General features: G+C 46.0%; 2 protein-coding genes across 2 annotated transcripts in view; one reads left to right on the forward strand and one right to left on the reverse strand.

Annotated features, from left to right (window-relative positions):
* The window catches only part of LOC145357588 (uncharacterized), a 40027-nt gene extending 24543 nt beyond the window's left edge, over positions 1 to 15484 (reverse strand). The window contains exons 1-3 of the mRNA XM_080211065.1: positions 15361 to 15484; positions 13754 to 15027; positions 1401 to 1427 (exon numbers count right to left, since the gene is read on the reverse strand). Coding sequence (XP_080067191.1) covers positions 1401 to 1427; positions 13754 to 14724 — 998 coding nt within the window. The 5' untranslated portion in view covers positions 14725 to 15027; positions 15361 to 15484. The remainder of the gene's footprint in view (positions 1 to 1400; positions 1428 to 13753; positions 15028 to 15360) is intronic.
* The window catches only part of LOC145357589 (uncharacterized), a 254877-nt gene that overhangs the window by 173736 nt on the left and 59439 nt on the right, over positions 1 to 21702 (forward strand). The gene's annotated exons all lie outside the window — the stretch shown is intronic.

Genomic DNA, 21702 nt, shown 5'->3' on the forward strand with positions numbered 1-21702 from the left:
AACCAGCAGACAAAGGAGGGGCCATCGTTATACTGAACAGAACGGATTACTGTAAAGAAGTGTACCGACAACTGAACAACGAGGAACACTACAGACAGTTACCGCAGATACAACCAAAGAATGTACCCATCAACTCAACAGACTGATCAAGACCTTTGATCCCGACTTTCAGAGCACCCTCCATGCTCTCATCCCATGTACTCTGCGCATTGGAGATCTCTACTGCCTCCCAAAGATACACAAGGCAAACACATCTGGAGCAATTGAACCAGGGACACCCCTTGTCACAATGGATGTCTCAGCGCTCTACACCAGCATCCCCCACGACGATGGCATTGCTGCAACTGCCTCAGTGCTCAATGCCAACAACAATCTCCAGACTCAATTCATTTCATTCTAGACCACAATGTCTTCACCTTCAACTACCAGTTCTTCATCCAGACACACGGAACAGCCATGGGGACCAAATTCACACCTCAATATGCCAACATCTTCATGCACAGTCTCGAACAAGACTTCTTCACTTCACAGGACTTTCAACCGATGCTATACACTAGATACATCGATGACATTTTCTTCCTTTGGCCTCATGGTGAACAATCACTGAAACAACTATATGATGACATCAACAAGTTCCACCCCACCATCAGACTCACCATGGACGACTCCCCAGAATCGGTTGCATTCTTGGACACACACATCTCCATTAAGGACGGTCATCTCAGCACCTCACTGTACCGCAAGCCCACAGACAATCTCACAATGCTCCACTTCTCCAGCTTCCACCCTAAACATGTTAAAGAAGCCATTCCCTATGGACAAACCCTCCGTATACACAGGATTTTCTCAGATGAGGAGGATCGTGACAGACACCTCCAGACGCTGAAAGATGCCCTCATAAGAACAGGATATGGTGCTCGACTCATCGATCGACAGTTCCCACGCGCCACAGTGAAAAACCACACTGACCTCCTCAGAAGACAAACACGGGACACGGTGGACAGAGTACCCTTCATCGTCCAGTACTTCCCCGGAGCGGAGAAGCTACAATATTTTCTCTGGAGTCTTCAACATATCATTGATGAAGACGAACATCCCACCAGGGCCATCCCCACACCCCCACTTCTTGCCTTCAGACAACCGCACAACCTCAAACAGACCATTGTCCGCAGCAAACTACCCAGCCTTCAGGAGAACAGTGACCACAACACCACACAACCCTGCCACAGCAACCTCTGCAAGACATGCTGGATCATCAACACAGGTGCCATCATCTCACGTGAGAACACCATCCACCAGGTACGTGGTAAACACTCTTACAACTCGGCCAACGTTGTCTACCTGATACGCTGCAGGAAAGGATGTCCTGAGGCATGGTACACTGGGGAGACCATGCAGACGCTACAACAACGGATGAATGAACACCGCTTGACAATCACCAGGCAAGACTGTCCCCTTCTTGTTGGTGAACACGAGCATTCAGTGGTCACGGGCATTCAGCCTCTGATCTTTGGGTAAATGTTCTCCAAGGCGGCTTCACAACACACGACAGTGCAGAGTCGCTGAGCAGAGACTGATAGCCAAGTTCCGCACACATGAGGACAGTCTCAACCGGGATCTTGGGTTCATGTTGCACTATCTGTAACCCTTGCCTGGGCTTGCAACATCTCACTTACTGTTCTGTCTGGAGACAATACACATCTCTTTAACCTGTGATTAACCCTCTCTCCACTCACATTGTCTGTACCTGTGAAGACTTGATTAGCTGTTAACATTCACATTCCTCACATTATCCTGTAATTGTGTTTGTGCTCTGTTTGTGAAATAAATCCTGCACTCACCTGATGAAGGCGCAGCGCTCCAAAAGCTCGTGCTACCAAATAAACCTGTCGGACTTTAATCTTGATGTTGTGAGACTACTTACTGTACAAGAAAGCCAGATACGATCTAAGGAGATCCATCAAAGATGCCCAAAAACAGTATCAGACCAAGCTAGAGTTCCAGGTGAGCCACATCGACCCCTGCTGACTATAGCAAGGTCTGCAAGACATAACAGGCTACAAGATGAAGACATGTAAAATCACCGGCTCCAATGCACCCCTCCCTGATAAGCTCAATGCATTCCACACCTGTTTTGAGCAAGAGGTCAGTGAGAGCATACCCTCCACCCTGGAAGTCCTGGGTGAACCTGTATCTGGGGTCAGCATTGCAGATGTCAGAGCAGCTTTCTCGAAGATGGAAAGCGACTGGCCTGGAACGCATACCCGGACAAGCACTCAGATCCTGCATGGATCAGCTGGCGGGGGTATTTGCAGACATCTTTATTCTCGCTTTACAACAATCTGAGGTCCCTATCTGCTTCAAAATGATGACCATTATCCCGGTACCTAAGAAAAACCAAACAGCGTGGCCTGAATGACTATCGGCCGGTGGCTCTGGCACCCATCATTATGAAGTGCTTCGAAAGGCTAGTCATGGCACAAATCAATTCCAGCCTCCCAGACTACCTGGATCCATTACAGTTTGCCTATCGCCGCAACAGGTCCACAGCAGGCGCCATCTCCCTGGCCCTGCACTCAACCCTGGAACACCTAGATAACAAGGACACCTATGTCAGACTCCTCTTTGAGTACAGCTCAGCCTTCAACAACATTATTCCCATGAAACTCATCTCCAAACTCCATGGCCTGGGCCTCAGCACCTCCCCTTGTGACTGGATCCTGAACTTCCTAACTCTCAGACCACAATCAGTAAGGATCGGCAACAACACCTCCTCCACGATCATCCTCAACACCGGTGCCCCACAAGGCTGTGTTCTCAGCCCCCTCCTATACTCCTTATACACCTATGGCTGTGTGGCCAAATCCCCCTTCAATTCAATTTTGAAGTTTGCTGATGACACCACTGTAGTGGATTGGATATCAAACAATGATGAGACAGAGTACAGGAACGAGATAGAGAATCTGGTGAACTAATGCGGTGACAATAATCTCTCCCTCAATGTCTTCATGTCTTCAATGTAAATAGCCTCAGCTATTTACCATTTATATAGATGATCTGGAGGAGGGAACCGAGTGTAAGGTGTTGAAATTTGCTGATGACACAAAGATTGGGGGAACGGCAAATTGCGCAGAGGGTGTGGAAAGTCTGCAGAAGGATCTGGATAGGCTGAGTGAGTAGGCGAGGACCTGGCAGATGGAATACAATGTTGGCAAGTGTGAGGTTATCCACTTTGGTAGGAATAATGGTAAGAAGGACTATTACTTACGTGGCGAAAAGTTGCAGCATGCTACGGTGCAGAGGGACCTGGGGGTCCTTGTGCATGAGTTGCAAAAACCCAGCCTGCAGGTGCAGCAGGTGGTCAGGAAGGCAAATGGGATGCTGGCCTTCATAGCGAGGGAGATTGAATATAAAAGTAGGGAGGTCTTGCTGCAACTGTACAGGGCACTGGTGAGGCCGCAGCTGGAGTACTGTGTGCAGTTTTGGTCGCCGCACTTGCGCAAGGATATTTTGGCTTTGGAGGGAGTGCAGAGGAGGTTTACTAGGCTGATACCGGAGTTGAGGGGGTTGAGCCATGAGGAGAGGCTGAATAAATTAGGCTTGTACTCGTTAGAGTTTAGAAGAATGAGGGGAGATCTCATTGAGACGTACAAGATGATGAAAGGGATGGCTAGGGCAGAGGTGGAGAGGTTCTTCCCTCTCAGAAAGGACAGCAGGACTAGAGGGCACAGCCTCAAGATAAAGGGGGGGGGGAGCGGTTTAGAACGGAGTTGAGGAGGAACTTCTTCACTCAAAGGGTGGTGAATCTCTGGAATTCTCTGCCTGTTGAAGTGGTTGAGGCTACCTCGCTGAATATATTTAAGTCACGGGTAGATAGGTTTTTGACAGACAAGGGAATTAAGGGTTATGGGGAGAAAGTGGGAAAGTGGAACTGATCCACGACAGATCAGCCATGATCTTATTGAATGGCGGGGCAGGCTCGAAGGGCTAGATGGCCGACTCCTGCTCCTATTTCTTATGTTCTTATGTCAACAAAATAAAGGAGATTGTCATCGACTTCAGGAAGCATAAAGGAGAACATGCCCCTGTCTACATCAACGGGGACAAAGTAGAAAGGGTCGAGAGCTTCAGATTTTTAGGTGTCTAAATCCCCCCATGCCAACACCATATTTAAGACCAACAATGCTTTTAGTTTCTCAGAAGACTAAGGAAATTTGGCATGTCAGCTCATTTACAGATGCACCATAGAAAGTGTTCTGTCTGATTGTATTACAGCTTGGTATGGTTCCACTCTGCCCTAGGCTGTAATAAATTACAAACCATTGTGAATATAGCCCAATCCATCATGCAAATCCATCTGTCTACACTTCCCACTGCCTTGGCAAAGCAGCCAGTACAATTAAGGATCCCACGGACCCCGGACATTCTCTCTTCCCCTACCTTCTTCCATCAGGAAAAAGAAACTAAAGTCCGAGGTTTCTTACCAACTGACTCAAGAACAGCTTCTTCCCGGCTGCTGTCAACGTTTTGAATGGACTTATCTTGCATTAAGTTGATCTTTCTCTACACCCTAGCTATGACTGTAACACTACATTCTGCACTCTCGCCTTTCCTTGTCTATGAATGGTATGTTTTGTCTGTATAGCACACAAAAACAATACTTTTCACTGTATGCCAATACGTGACAATAATAAATCAAATCAAATCAAAATCCTGGTCTGTTTCCACTAATAGAAGAAATGAGAACCGGAGGGCACAACCTCAGGCTAAAGGGACAATCATTTAAAACAGAGATGAGGAGGAATTCTTCAGCCAGAGAGTGGGGAATCTGTGGAACTCTTTGCCGCAGAGCACAGCCAGGTCATTGAGTGTATTTAAGACAGAGATAGGTCGGTTCCTGATTAATAAGGGGATCAGGGTTTATAGGGAAAAAACAGGAGACTGGGGATGAGAAAAATATCAGCCATGATTGAATGGTGGAGCAGACTCAAATGGGCCGAGTGGCCTTATTCTGCTCCTATATCTTATGGTCTTATAACTGAAGGGAAAGGAAGTGAATCCAGGGAGGGAGCAGACTCTGGAAAGGTTGGCCCAGGTCTCTCTCTCTCTCTGAAAGACACTGACAGCCTTTGCTCAAATATAGACTGCGGATGCTAGCATCTGAAATAAAAATAGAAAATGCTGGAAAAATTTCAGCAAGCCATAAACGTGCTCTCAACGTGGGAACAATTCATTCAGTTATCTAACCTGCAGAGACTCTGAGTTCACACTGGAGAGAGACCATTCACATGTCCCATGTGTGGGAAGGGATTCACTCACATATCAAACCTGCAGACACAGCAGTGAGTTCACACCGGGAGAACACTGTTCAGATGCTCTCACTGTGGAAAGGAATTTGTAATTCAGTCACCCTGCTGAGACACCAACAAGTTCACAGGTGATTAGGGGGAGGGGTTGGATTCAATGGAATTTAATGTTGGCAAGTGCGAGGTGGTCCACTTTGGTAGGAATAATGGTAGGAAGGATTATCACTTACGTGGCGAAAAACTGCAGCAGGCGACGGTGCAGAGGGACCTCGGGGTCCTTGTGCATGAGTCGCAAAAACCCAGCTTGCAGGTGCAGCAGATGGTCAGGAAGGCGAATGGGACGCTGGCCTTCATAGCGAGGGGGATTGAATATAAAAGTAGGGAGGTCTTGCTGCAGCTGTATAGGGCATTGGTGAGGCCGCAGCTGGAGTACTGTGTGCAGTTTTGGTCACCGTACTTACGCAAGGATATTTTGGCCTTGGAGGGAGTGCAGAGGAGGTTTACTAGGCTGATACCGGAGTTGAGGGGGTTGAACTATGAGGAGAGGCTGAATAAACTAGGCTTGTACTCGTTAGAGTTTAGAAGAATGAGGGGAGATCTCATTGAGACGTATAAGATGATGAATGGGATGGATAGGATAGAGGTGGAGAGACTCTTCCCACTGAGAAAGGACAGTAGGACTAGGGGGCACAGCCTCAAGATAAAGGGGGGACGGTTTAGAACGGAGTTGAGGAGGAACTTCTTCACTCAAAGGGTGGTGAATCTCTGGAATTCTCTGCCCGTTGAAGTGGTGGAGGCTGCCTCGCTAAATATATTTAAGACGCGGATTGATAGGTTTTTGATAAGCGAGGGGATTAAGGGTTATGGGGAGAGGGCGGGAATGTGGAACTGAGCCACGACAGATCAGCCATGACCTTATTGAATGGCGGGGCAGGCTCGAAGGGCTAGATGGCCTACTCCTGCTCCTATTTCTTATGTTCTTATTCTGCTGTTACTGTTTCTGTTCTCAGTTTCATTCAGGACTGCAGTTTGTTCATTCTCACAGCTGGTTAATGGGGACAGTCGGAGAGTTTCTCTCTATGGGATTGGCCGGTCTCACGATTTTGCCTCCAATGGGCTGATGCTCTTTGAGTCTTGTTGCGATTACCTGGTTTTAAATTTCACAAGTGATCACAGAGTGACGGGGTGTGAGGGAGTTCAGAGATATTTAGTCAGCATTTCTGTTTGAAACCACCCCAAATGTCCATCCAATTTCCTTTGTAATTGTTTATTGTCTCCACTTCCTCCCCCCTCGTAGGCAGCAAGTTCCAGGTCATTACCATTCACTGCATCAAAATATTCTTCCTCACATCCCCCCCTGCATCTCTGACCCAAAACCTTAAATCTGCCTCTCCCTTCGTCCTTATCCCATCAGCGAATGGGAACAGCTTTTCTTTATTCACCTTATCTAAACCTGTCAGAATCTTGTCCATCTCGATCAAATCTCCCCTCAACCTCCTTTACTCCAAGAGAAACAACCCCAGCCTGACACCGACAATAAAGAACAAACTAACACAATATGTTAATACCTGAAATCCAATGGGAATGTTTAATTTCTGTTTTCAAGATATTGTGAATATTATTATCCTGGAAAATAAAGAAATTGGAATTACTCACCTTGGGTGTGGTTGAATGGAATATATCAATCTGATATCCACCTACAGTCTAGTGAGTCTGGAATGTGTCCATGGGATGAATTAAGTCGATTTTTGTCTTGGGAATATTTACATCCTTGTCCATGAATTTTGTTTTAAAGAAATCCACAGACAGACACTCACTTTGATGTTTTCATCAGTACATCTGAGAGTTAAGAATGTGTGACATGATTTGGGGATACGGCAGTGAGTGTGCAGATGTAATTTGTTACGTGTGGAAAACAGCAAGTCTAAATTCATGGTGAGATGGAGTGAAGAGTGGGTCCCAAACACACACAGCTACTGGAGACACAGCAGGAGATGAAATGGTTAATGTGGCCAGGGGATTGAGACAACATTGTGACACCATCAAGGTAGCGACACGCACTCCAGAGAGAAACTGAGTTCCAAACTATCAGGATCCAATTAAACACACTGCACATGGACACAAAGTGAGGAAAATTAAAGTAAAATGGATAATATTATAGATTGGGAGAACAAGGGCTTGGGAGAAATAATATTGAGTAAGAACTGTCCACAAGTTGGATCAGGGTAAAGAGAGAGCTGGAGAATCTTTAACATCCGTGCTCGATCTGTTACTAGAAGCATCTGTCCTTATGTACAGTAACCTAGAACTCACGGTGCTCCTTCAGGAGAGGAAAAGATTGAGTAGATTTACCCCAAGTGGGGCCAGAACAGAACTGGAAAATAAAAGTGAAATTGAGTGCGGGGTCAGAGAGGAAGTTCTCCTCCCCCTCAAGGTGTGGATTGTAAGAATCCTGAGGGACTTCTGGCTTTCTTGCTAATTAGTGAATAATAAATGCTATGACTGGCTATGCAGTTATTTTGAATTTGATTGTTACACTTTTCCTGTTTTTATTCCTGTTGTGATTATGCTCTGGGTAAGAACATAAGAACTAGGAGCAGGAGTAGGCCATTCGGTCTCTCGAGCCTGCTCCGCCATTCAATAAGATCATGGCTGATCTTTTCATGGACTCAGCTCCATTTACCCGCCCGCTCACCATAACCCTTAATTCCTTTACTGTTCAAAAATTTATCTATCCTTGCCTTAAAAACATTCAATGAGGGAGCCTCAACTGGGCAGGGAATTCCACAGATTCACAAGAAGTTCCTCCTCAACTCAGTCCTAAATCTGCTCCCCCTTATTTTGAGGCCATGCCCCCCAGTTCTAGTTTCACCCACCAATGAAAACAACTTCCCTGCTTCTATCTTATCAATTCCCTTCATAATCTTATATGTTTTTATAAGATCTTCCCTCATTCTTCTGAATTCCAATGAGTATAGCCCCAGTCTACTCAGTCTCTCCTCATAAGCCAACCCTCTCAACTCCAGAATCAACCTAGTGAATCTCCTCTGCACCCCCTCCAGTGCCAGTATATCCTTTCTCAAGTAAGGAGACCAAAACTGTACACAGTACTCCAGGTGAGGCCTCACCAGCACCTTATACAGCTGCACCATAACCTCACTGTTTTTAAACTCCATCCCTCTAGCAATGAAGGACAAAATTCCATTTACCTTCTTAATTACCTGCTGCACCTACAAACCAACTCCTTGAGATTCCTGCACAAGGACACCCAGATCCCTCTGCACAGCAGCATGCTGCAATTCTTTACCATTTAAATAATAATCCATTTTGTTGTTATTTCTACCAAAATGGATGCGCTCACATTTATCAGCATTCTTCCCCTTGTTTACTCACTTAGACTGTCTGTATCCCTTTGCAGACTTTCAATATTCTCTGCACACTTTGCTCTGCCATTCACTTTAATGTCTTCTGCGAATTTTAACACACTACACTTGGGTCCCCAACTCCAAATCATCTACGTAAATCATAAACAATTGCGGTCCCAACACTGATCCCTGAGGTACACCACTAGTCACTGATGGCCAACCAGAAAAACACCCATTTACCCCCACTCTGTGCTTTCTGTTAGTTAACTAATCCTCTGTCCTTTATACATTACCTGTAATACTGTGCACCTTTATCTTATGTAGCAGTTTTTGGTACAGCATCTTATCAAATGCCTTCTGGAAATCCAGATACACCACATCCACAGGTTCCCCATTGTCCACTGCACATGTAACGTTCTCAAAGAATTCCACCAAATTAGTTAAACATGACCTGCCCTTCATGAACCCATGCTACATCTACCAGTGGGACAATTTATATCCAGAGGTCTCACTATTTCTTCCTTGACGATAGATTCAAGCATTTTCCCTGCTACAGAAGTTAAGCTAACCGGCCTATAACTACCCACCTTTTGTCTACCTCCTTTTTGAAACAGTGGCGTCACATTTGCTGTTTTCCAATCTGAGGGAACAACACCAAAGTCCAGTGAATTTTGGTAAATCAGTTCATTTGCTATTTCCCCCGCCATCTCTTTTATTACCCTGGGATACATTCCATCAGGACCAGGAGACTTGTCCACCTTTAGCACCCCCCCCCCCCCCCCCCCCCCATTAGCTTGCCCAATACTACCTCTTTCCTGACAATGATAGTTTCTAGGTTTTCACCTGCAATCAAAGGATTGCTGACAGGTGACAGGATGAGAAATTGTGGTTTGTGTCTTCACTGGCCAAGTGTTTCATTGATCTGAAAGATGTAAAAAGGGCCAAGCTTCAGCAGAAATCTAGCAGAGCTGAGAACCAATGACTTACTGAGTGGGAACAGGGAGGTTAACATCTTCCAGAGGGCAGAGAAAACAAGAGTGACTTGAATCCTGGAAGACACCTGGGTGTTGAGGCCACCATGTTTTGACTGTTTGGCAATGGGAACGCTGACTCCCTGTACCAGGAACAGAGTGTGGGGGAGACAATTGTTGGAGAGTTTGACGTGGTTTGGGTGGGTACAGATGGTTCAATGACAGGTTTTGTAATTGGTCCGTTCAGATATTAGCTCAGCAATGATTGGGTGAAATCAGTCTCCATAGAGTTTGTGATGGAAAAATGATAAGAAGGGATTCACGGAGCACAGAGATTTGTCGAGGTTTTACAGATTGCATTGACTGGTGCCGTGGCATCGGGGGCAGAGCAGGGGGCATTTCCATGTAGATGGTTCTTCTACCCAGAGTGTAATGGTAATGCTGCTGTACTTTGATACTCCTGCTCAGACATTAGCCTGTGTCAGCTCTTATTGATACTGAATAAAATCTAACCACTGTCACCAATAAGAGTTATCACTGGGAATCATTTCAGAGTTTGGGAAAGGGGGAGAAAGGGTTAATTGACTCCCTGAACCCTACTTTCTAACATCGCCGAGTCAAAAATAAAATCTCATCTCTCCCTCTGGCCCCTTTGCCCATTACCTCAGAGATTCCTCTGTTAAAGAGCCTGCGAATCCCTCTCACCCACTTTCCCTAAAGTGCAGCAATCTCATCAGGAAAAATCCAGAAAAATTGAATAATTTTACTGAATAAAGTTTATTAACGAAACACAACATGGTTAAAACAAACAGAAAATGACTTCAGATCAAAGACCAACCAGAGTAAAAGGATATTCACAATGTTCTGGACACAAATGGTTTCTCTTCAACTTCTCTGTCCCCTGTTCCTGTGACTCACCGCTTTGGGCACAGAGACACTGAACCCCCTGGGGGTCATGTCACCATCAGCCCCAGTCACCCCCTCCCTGGCCCCAATTGGCTGGAGGCTAATTTCCCAATCAATCCTCCAGCAGCTTCCTTTTTCCAAAATGTAATTCATTTTTTTGGGATGTCGGTGTCACTAGCTGGGCCAGCATTTATTGTCCATCCCTAGCTATCCTCCATTTTAGACACCATTTGAGAATCAGTCATATTGCTGTACACCTGGAGACCAGACCAGGAAGCATAGCAGACAAATCCACAGGTTCACCACCCTCTGAATGAAGATGTTTCTCCTCATCTCAATCCTAAATGGCCCCTACCCCGTATCCTGAGTCTGTGACCGCCCCCCTTCTTCTAGATACCCCCAGTATAAACAACATCTTTGCATCCAGTCAGTCTAACCATGTCAGAATTTTACACATTTCAATGAGATCCCCTCTCATTCTTCTAAACTTCAGTGAATACAAGACCCAGTTGACCCAACGTCTGCACATAAGACAATCCTGCCATTGCAGGAATCAATCTGCTAAACCTTCACCATATTCCATCTGTGGCAAATATCTCCTTTGTTAGACAAGGAGATCAAAACTGCACACAATATATGGTGTATATGGATTTTAGCAAAGCGTTTGATAAAGTTCCCCATGGTAGGCTACTGCAGAAAATGCAGATGCATGGGATTGAGGGTGATTTAGCAGTTTGGATCAGGAATTGGCTAGCTGATAGAAGACAGAGGGTGGTGGTTGATGGGAAATATTCAACCTGGAGTTCAGTTACAAGTGGTGTACCTCAAGGATCTGTTTTGGGGCCACTGCTGTTTGTCATTTTTATAAATGACCTAGATGAGGGTGTAGAAGGATGGATTAGTAAATTTGCTGATGACACCAAAGTTGGAGGAGTTGTAGACAGTGAGGATGGATGTTACAGTTTGCAGAGGGACACAGATAAGCTGCAGAGCTGGGCTGAGAGGTGGCAAATGGAGTTTAATATGGAAAAGTGTGAGGTGATTTACTTTGGTAAGAGTAACAGGAGTACAGAATATAGGGCTAATGGAAGGACTCTTGGTAGTGTTAACGAGCAGAGAGATCTCGGGGTACATGTGCATAGATCCCTGAAAGTTGGCACCCAGGTTGGTGAGTTTGTTAAGAAGGCGTACGGTGTGTTAGCTTTTATTGGTAGAGGGATTGAATTTCAGAGCCGTGAGGTCATGTTACAACTGTACAAAACTCTGGTGCAGCCGCACTTGGAATATTGCGTACAGTTCTGGTCGCCACATTATAAGATGTAGAGGCATTGGAAAGGGTGCAGTGGAGGTTTACCAGGATGTTGCCTGGTATGGTGGGAAGGTCTTATGAGGAAAGGCTGAGGGACTTGAGGTTATTTTCATTAGAGAGAAGAAGGTTACATGGTGACCTGATTGAGACATACAAGATGATCAGAGGATTGGATAGGGTGGACAGTGAGAGCCTTTTTCCTCGGATGGTGATGGCTAACACGAGGGGACATAGCTTTAAATTAAGGGGTGGTAATTATAGGACGGATGTCAGAGGTAGGTTTTTTACTCAGAGGGTAGTAAGGGTGTGGAATGCCCTGCCTGCAGCAGTTGTGGACTCGCCAACTTTAAGGGCATTCAAATGGTCAGTGGATAGGCATATGGATAACATTGGAATAGTTTAGGTTAGAGGGTCATTAGATTGGTTTCACTGGTCGGCACAACATCGAGGGCCAAAGGGTCTGTACTGCACTGTAATGTTCTATGTTCTACAATACTCCGGATGCTGTCGCACCAAGATCCTGGCTCCTGTTATCACGTCCACTTGAAATGAAGGCCAACAGACCATGTTCCTTTCTAACTACTTGCTGTACCTGCATGTTTGCCTTCAGTGATTGGTTTGAGGACACCAAGTTCCCTTGTACGTCTACATTTCCCGAATGTAACTTTTATTTCTAATGTGGCTAAAAGGGCCAAAACAAAATTCAAAATGACCTTTCCCATTGTGGGCAAATCCACTCTGAGCTCTTTATCGCCTGTGAATTCTTCAAAACTCTGGGCCACTAACCCAGCCTTGGTCTTATGTATTCCATCCGGTTGGACCTTTCCTGTGCTGATCCATTGATGCTGACCCCTATCTGGGCCCTCTGAACACACACCAAACTCTCTCCAACAGCCTCACTTTCTCTGTTTAGCTCCTGTGCAGTTTTATCCCTTCATTTGTCAGCAGCTACAAAACCCTCTGGCTCACAGAGAGTTCAGTATCACACCCAGACATATCCTCGGTGGCAAACCGACAATTCCATGTCTGAAATGTTCCAGTTATTGATATGACAGCGAATGGACATCAAAGAAACAGACCAGAAACAGATCCCTGAGGATCCGAGGAGGTCCCGGTGCTCAGTCAGATCCAACTAAATATGGGTGTTAGAAAACAAAGTCCTCAGGGACTTCCCTTTAATCAGTGCCATCAGTGGGTCCTATTCCTGATGACAGTTGTTATGGGACAAATGTCATTCGTAGTCCAGAGTTTTAAGTTTGCAAATCTTTATTACAAACATGCAGGACAATGCCACAGTGAACTGAAACACCTGAAAGAGCGGCTACAATAAAATACATTATCCACGGTACAGATCCAGCTGGCCAGGCTGCTTTGTCTGTGAGTTAGAGGGAAAGTACAGGACAGATAGGAAATTAAATATAGCTTGCACCCATTGGCTACAGTAACTTCATCTCTAGCGAAACACATCTGGGAATATATAGCAAGACAGAGAGACTGCTTTCACGAATATAACTCAGCTTAAAGCTCACATTAAACTTACTGACCCTTTATTCCAAACTTAAGAACTGATGGGCTGAATGGCCTTCTATGCAGTAGTGACTCAACAGTAGGAAAAATACACTTTACTGTCCAGGATAAAATAAATGTCCTTCATCAGCTTCTGTGGATGATTTCAGTGGAAATCTGCTCTCCCAGACTCAAAGAGCATCAGCCCACTGGAAGCAAAGTAATGAGACCGGCCAGTCCAGCAGAAAGAAACTCTCCGATCCTCCCACTTCACCCACTGTCAGAATGAACACGGTTCAGTCCCGGATGTGATTAACAACAGCAATAACAGAAGAATTCAATTCATGTAATCACTTGTGAATTTTCTGGTGTCTCTGCAGGTTGCATAACAGTGTGAATCCCTTCCCACACATGGAGCAGGTGAATGGTCTCTCCCCAGTGTGAACTCGCTGGTGTATGCGCAAGTTGGATGATGTTTGAAATCTCTTAGCACAATGAGAACAGTTGAATGGTCTCTCCTCTGTGTGCGTGCGCTGATGGACCATCAATACCTGAGAGCTTTTGAAATTCCTCCCACAGTCAGAGCATTTAAAGGGTCTCTCATTGGTATGAGTGACATTGTGTTGCAGCAGGTGGGATAACTGAGTGAATCCCTTCCCACACACAAAGCAGGTGAACGGCCTCTCCCCAGTGTGAACTCGCTGGTGGATTTGCAGAGCGAATGAATCACTGAGTCCCTTCCCACACTCAGAGCAGGTGAATGTCCTCTCCCTGTTGTGAATTCGCTGGTGCCTCCGCAGATGGGACGAATGAATGAATCCCTTCCCACAGTCAGAGCAGGTGAACGGCCTCTCCCCAGTGTGAACCCGTTGATGGATCTGCAGGCTGGATAACTCAGTGAAGCCCTTCCCACACTCAGTGCAGGTGAACGGTCTCTCCCCAGAGTGAACTCGCTGATGCCTCCGCAGGGCAGATGCATCACTGAGTCCCTTGCCGCACTCTGTGCAGGTGAATGGTCTCTCCCCGGAATGAACTCGCCGATGCCTCCGTAGGGCAGATGCATCACTGAAACCCTTCCCACACTCTGCGCAGCTGAAAGGCCTCTCTGCAGTGTGAACACACTGGTGTGCCTTCAGGTGGGATGAAACACTGAATTCCTTCCCACACTCAGAGCAGCTGAATGGCCTCTCCCCAGTATGAACTCGCTGGTGTGTCAGCAGGTGAGACGATTGAGTGAATCCTCTCCCACATGTGGAGCAGGTGAATGGCCTCTCCCCAGTGTGAATACGTTGATGTTTTTCCAGCTCAGATGGAAACCGGCATTCTAACCCACAGTGCCCACATTTCCATGGTTTCTCCATGGTGCGGGTGTCCTTGTGACTCTCCAGGTTGGCCAATCAGTTAAAGCCTTGTAGGCAAGAACACATGTACAGTCTCTCCCCACTGTGAATAATTTTTTTTCAGGCTGTGTAACTGGTTAAAGCTCTTTTCACAGTCAGTGCACTGAAACACTCTCACTCTATGCTTTTACACTCCAGCTGATATTCAGACTCTTTCAAAGATGACAGAAACAATGAAAATTTCTCCTTCAAGATTCAGAAGCTATTGATATTCAGGACCCAATGAATTGAGCAACTCTGTCAGATATTGATTCCACATATATCCTGTAAAAGCAGTTTAAAGAAGTCATCAGTGTCAGTACAGGATTCATAACAGACAATTCTAGTTTCTGTGGAACACTCTTTCTTTTCTCATTCCCCAAAAGCTGTAAATCTCCATCCCACACACTCTCCCTCCATTCTCACTCTGCTGTATCTAATATTCACCCTCCCAATTCTCCTGAAGGTGCTGATTGAGACTGATTGACAGATCCATGCTCACTGCTTCCTGTGCTGGACACAGAGAGCTGGAAATCTCCATGCAGGCTGCAGACAGATATATGTCTATATGACTGGGCTATAAATGTGTGAATACACAGACTGGATTCACTTCCTTACCCTTCAGTTGCTGCAGGTCCCCAGTTTCCCCCAGAATGAGAATAGAAATGGAAAGGGGGAAACACTGATTCCCTCCCAGATGTTGCCCAGAGGAGGAGGTTTTACTCTGAAGCTCATTAGGCAACTTCCGCATTGTGACGACACAATGGAGCCCTGTCTGGATCAGCCAATAGGAATCACTCTGCCCCGCGGTGACGTCTCCGGGCTCCAGTGCGCAGGCCCGGCGCGCGGACCCGGGAGCCCCGCCCCCGTCAGTTCCCTCCCCCTCCCCGAGCCCGGGTTTCCAGGGCAACCGGCTGACGGGCTCCGGCCAGAGCGAGAAGCCGCTCGGTGACCTCCCCCCGGCCCGGGACTGCGCATGTCCAAGGGAGAGGGGACAGCTGCGCATGTGCGGGGAGAACCACACCCTGACCTTAATTGGTGTTGACCAATGGGAAGAATCGGAGGACCGGAAGGATTCTGGTCCTCCAGCCAATCAGAGTGCGGGCTTTGTGTGAATGAGGATTGAGCTTCAGACAGACTCAAACTCCCTCCTGTCTCCAACATCTGTGAGTAAAACGCTTTCTTTCCCCCCCTTCCCATTTCTATTCTCATTCTGGGGGAAACTGGGGACCTGCAGCAACTGAAGGGAAAGGAAGTGAATCCAGGGAGGGAGCAGACTCTGGAAAGGTTGGCCCAGGTCTCTCTCTCTCTCTCTGAAAGACATTGACAGCCTTTGCTCCCTCAGCCTGACACATTTATTGGTCTGGATAAAAGGATGGGCTCTTTCCTCATGTTCACAATTAAAGGGCTGGTTTCCCCAGGGGGTGGCTGACATTGAAGGAGACAGTAAATTAATACAGGACAGAGATATGTCTGGTGTTGTTAAACGGTAAATCTTAGATATTTATGTTTCTGTAATGAAAACATATTTATAGGCTGTAATATAGTACTTTAACTACGTTATACATTTCCAGTCAGACTCATTACTGCACAGAAATGTTCCATTCCATAGTTCAAATCCATGCTGGTGCTCTGTCAAACAATCCAGTCCTATTCCTCCTTATATCTCTCTTTCCCAAAAGTTTATTTCATTTCAAAGACACACTCAAAGCCTCCCTGAAGTTGCTTGACATTGACACGACCACCTGGGAAACACTGGCACAAAACTGCCCTACCTGGCGTTGCCTCATCCACAAAGGCTGTCAAGCTCACGAAGCAAGGTGTATTGCTCAAGCACAACTTAAGCGCGAGCTGCGCAAGTCCAGAGCCACCAGCGCAACAACTACAGTGTCTACACAGGTCTGTCCAATATGTGCCAGGACATTCCGTGCCCGAATTGGCCCTGATCAGTCATCTTCGGACATACCGCAACCAGCCTCAAAATAACTAATGGTGTTGAGGTCCTCATCGATGACAATGGACGAACAACAATTTCCTTCATGTGCCCATCCAGTTTGGTTTTTAAATAAAATCTGTATACCTGTAATATGGTACTATAGCTACGTTATATTTTTCCAGTCATCACTTTCTTCGGAGAGTTGTTTAATCTTTGGATTTCTCTTCCACAGGAACCAGTGGTAGCTGATGATCATTGATTATATTTCAAGGATAAGGTAGGCATATTTTCTAATGACAAGAGACTCAAATGTTATGGGGAACAGATGGGAATGGACAACTCCGATATCTTCTGATGTCTGAGTCCTGAGCAGGAAATGGTCAGTTAGGAAAAGTCAATCAGCCTGAATCAGCACCTTCAGGAGAATTGGGAGGATGAATATTAGATACAGCAGATTGAGAATGGAGGGAGAGTGTGTGGGATGGTGATTTTGGGGAATGAGAGAGGAAAGAATGTTCCATAATACCAGAATATGTCTATTCTGAAATTCTATCCTGTACTGACAGTGATATGTGTTGTGATAATTTGCAGGATATTAGAAAGGGAAAATTGCAGATAGAACTTTAAACTTTGGAGCCTCAGTCATCAAATATTTTTGAGAAAGGGACTGGCAAAGATTTCTTAGATGTTAATAGATCAAGGGACTTTGTATGGGGAGAATGAGGCTGAAGTCGATCGACCAGTCATTGAATGGTTGAGTAAGCCTGATAGGCTGAATTGCCGACTGCATTTGTTATGGTCTCTGTGTCCAGGGCAGGAAGCAGTGAGCATGGATCTGTCAATCAGCACCTTCAGGAGAACTGGGAGGGTAAATATTCACAGCTTTTGGGCAATGAGAGAGGAAATAATGTTTCACGCTGGACAGAGGCTGATCTCCTGCTATGTATGTGGGAAAGGATTCACTTAGTTATCCCATCTGCAAACACATCAACAAGTTCATACTGGGAAGAGATGTTCACCTGCCCTTTGTGTGGAAAGGGAGTCACTCAGTTAGTTATCTGATCTGCAGAGACCCAGCGAGTTCACAAGTAATTACAATGGTTTGCTTCTGTCGTTAATCACATCCAGGACTGAACCATATTCAGTTGGTGAAGTGGGCTCAGAGAGTTTCTTTCTGCTGGACTGACTGGACTCATAGCTTTGCTAAACGACGAGGGAGCGAGCTATCTTGGATCTGGTGTTATGTAATGAGGCGGGTAGAATTAGGGACCTTGCGGTGAAGGATCCTCTTCGGGAGAGTGATCATTGTATGGCGGAGTTTCTGGTGCAGATGGAGGAGGAGAAAGTGGGTTCCCGGACACGCGTCCTTTGTTTGAACAGAGGGGAGTACGGTAGGATGAGAGAAGAATTGGTGAATGTGGACTGGGGGAGCGCGTTGGAAGGTAGGTCTGCTGAGGAGCAGTGGAGGATCTTTAAGGAGATCTTTCTTGGTGCTCAGCAGAAATTTATTCCGATGGTCAAAAAGGACAGTAGGAGGAGAGGTAATAAGCCGTGGATAACGAAGGAGGTGAAGGAAAGTGTTAAATTAAAAGCGGAGGCGTTTAGGGTAGCTAAGAGTAGTGGGCGAGAAGAGGATTGGGAGAGGTTTAAATGTCAACAAAGATTGACAAAGAAGTTGATAAAGAAGGGTAGGAGAAACTATGAAGCTGGGCTAGCGCTTAATATAAAAAAGGATAGCAAGAGTTTTATAAATATATAAAAAGGAAGAGGCTGGCTAGGGTGAATGTTGGTCCCTTAGAGGATGAGAAGGGGGACTTAGTGGTAGGGGATGGCTGAGGTCTTGAATAACTTTTTTGTTTCGGTCTTCACGGAGGAGGACGTGAATAATTTGCCGGGTGTTAGCGATGGAAAGGTGGTAGGACTGGAGGGTCTTAATGAATTACTGTTACTAGAGAGGCGGTGCTTGACAGACTGGAGGGGCTAATTGTGGACAAGTCCCCAGGACCGGATGGAATGCATCTAAGGGTTCTGAAAGAAATGGCGGAGGTGATAGTGGATGCCTTGGTGGTTATTTTCCAGACGTTGCTGGATTCCGGGGAAGTGCCGGAAGATTGGAAAACGGCTAATGTTACGCCGTTGTTTAAGAAGGGTGCCAGGCAAAAGGCAGGGAATTATAGGCCGGTTAGTTTAACGTCTGTTGTAGGTAAAATGTTAGAATCCGTCATTAAGGAGGAAATAGCGAGGCATCTTGAAGGGAATTGCTTGATAGAGCAGACGCAGCACGGTTTCGTTAAAGGGAAGTCGTGTCTGTCAAATTTACTGGAGTTCTATGAGGATGTGTCTAGGGCGGTGGATAGAGGAGAGCCGGTGAATGTGGTCTTTCTTGATTTTCAGAAGGCATTTGACAAGGTACCTCACAAGAGGTTATTGCAGAAGGTCAGGGGACATGGAGTTGGGGGTAGGGTGTTAGCGTGGATAGAGGATTGGTTGTCAAATAGGAGGCAGAGAGTGGGGGTCAATGGGTGCTATTCAGATTGGCGGATGGTGACTAGTGGAGTGCCCCAGGGGTCGGTGCTGGGGCCTCAGCTATTTACCATTTATATAGATGATCTGGAGGAGGGAACCGAGTGTACGGTGTCGAAATTTGCTGATGACACCAAGATTGGTGAAACGGCAAATTGTGCGGAGGGTGTGGAGAGTCTACAGAAGGATCTAGATAGGCTGGGCGAATGGGCCAGGAAATGGCAAATGGAATTTAATGTTGGCAAGTGTGAGGTGGTCCACTTTGGTAGGAATAATGGTAGGAAGGATTATTACTTACGTGGCGAAAAACTGCAGCAGGCGACGGTGCAGAGGGACCTCGGGGTCCTTGTGCATGATTCGCAAAAACCCAGCTTGCAGGTGCAGCAGGTGGTCAGGAAGGCGAATGGGATGCTGGCCTTCATAGCGAGGGGGATTGAATATAAAAGTAGGGAGGTCTTGCTGCGGCTGTATAGGGCATTGGTGAGGCCGCAGCTGGAGTACTGTGTGCAGTTTTGGGCACCGTACTTACGCAAGGATATTTTGGCCTTGGAGGGAGTGCAGAGGAGGTTTACTAGGCTGATGCCGGAGTTGAGGGGGTTGAGCTATGAGGAGAGGCTGAATAAATTAGGCTTGTACTCGTTAGAGTTTAGAAGAATGAGGGGAGATCTCATTGAGACGTATAAGATGATGAATGGGATGGATAGGGTAGAGGTGGAGAGACTCTTCCCGCTCAGAAAGGATAGTAGGACTAGGGGGCACAGCCTCAAGATAAAGGGGGGGCGGCTTAGAACGGAGTTGAGGAGGAACTTCTTCACTCAAAGGATGGTGAATCTCTGGAATTCTCTGCCCGTTGAAGTGGTGGAGGATACCTCGCTAAATATTTTTAAGACGCAGGTTGATGGGTTTTTGATAAGAGAGGGGATTAAGGGTTATGGGGAGAGGGCGGGAATGTGGAACTGAGCCACGACAAATCAGCCATGATCTTATTGAATGGCGGGGCAGGCTCGAAGGGCTAGATGGCCTACTCCTGCTCCTATTTCTTATGTTCTTAAACTTTAACCTGGTGTTGTGAGACTTCTTACTGTGTTTACCCCAGTCCAATGCCGGTGAATCCACTATATAACTGAAGCATATTCTCCCTACTTTTGTGTTCAATTTCCCTCGCAATAAATAAGAACATTCTATTAACTTTCCCAATTCCTTGGTGTACCTGTATATCAGCCTTTTGCAATTCATGCAAAAGGACAGCCAGGTCCCTCTGCGTCTCAGAGCTCTGCAATCTCTCACTATTTAGATAACAATCTTCTCTTTTATTCTTCCTGTCAAAGTTGACAATTTAACATTTTTCCACATTGCTCCATTAACCTATCTGTATATTTTTGTAGTCTTCCTATGTCATCTAAACAATTTACTTTCCTATCTATCTTTGTGCCATTAGCAAATTTAGCAACCACCCCTTTAGTCCTTTCATCTGAGTCATCTTTATCAATTGTAAAGCGTTGGAGCCCCAGCCCTGTATCCAGTAGACAGCACTCATTGCATCTTGGCAACCAGAAAATGACCCATTTATACCCACTGTGTCCTGTTAGCTAGTGAATCTTCTAACCACACCAATATGTTATCCCTGCAGCATGAACTTTTATTTGCTGCAATAACCTTTGATGTGGCACCTTATCAAATAAGAACATAAGAACTAGGAGCAGGAGTAGGCCATCTGATCCCTCGAGCCTGCTCCGCCATTCAATAAGATCACGGCTGATCTTTTTTGTGGACTCAGCTCCACTTATCTGCCTGCTCACCATAACCCTTAGTTCCTTTACTGTTCAAAGATTTATCTATCCTTGCCTTAAAAACATTCAATGAGGTAGCCTCAACTGCTTCACTGGGCAGGGAATTCCACACATTCACAACCCTTTGTGTGAAGAAGTTCCACCTCAACTCAGTCCTAAATCTGCTTCTCCTTATTTTGAGGCTATGGCCCCTAGTTCTAGTTTCACCCACCAGTGGAAACAACTTCCCTGCTTCTATCTTATCCATTCCCTTCATAATCTTATATGTTTCTATAAGATCTCCCCTCAGTCTTCTGAATTGCAATGAACATAACCCCTTTCTACTCAGTCTCTCCTCATAAGCCAAACCTCTCAACTCTGGAATCAACCTAGTGAATCTCCTCTGCACCCTCTCTTGTGCCAGTATATCCTTTCTCAAGTAAGGAGACCAAAACTGTACACAGTACTCCAGGTGTGGCCTCACCAGCACCTTATACAGCTGCAACATAATCTTGCTGTTGAATTTATGGGATTAGCTATCTAGCTGACCTGACCACATTTCCACATTCAGTCATTAAAGACACAGTCATAAAGCATTAAAGTTGCCACGCACAGCCTCTTATCAGCACACACGTGGCTGCTTTGTGCGACTGCTGGCGGTAGAGACATGTCAAAGGTAAGAGTGTCCTGAGAAGAGACATTCATGGTGAAGGCTCAGGGATGGTCGATAAG

Source organism: Carcharhinus amblyrhynchos, chromosome 23 (genome assembly GCF_965287045.1).
Source record: "Carcharhinus amblyrhynchos chromosome 23, sCarAmb.v2.hapA, whole genome shotgun sequence".
Lineage (NCBI taxonomy): Eukaryota > Metazoa > Chordata > Chondrichthyes > Carcharhiniformes > Carcharhinidae > Carcharhinus > Carcharhinus amblyrhynchos.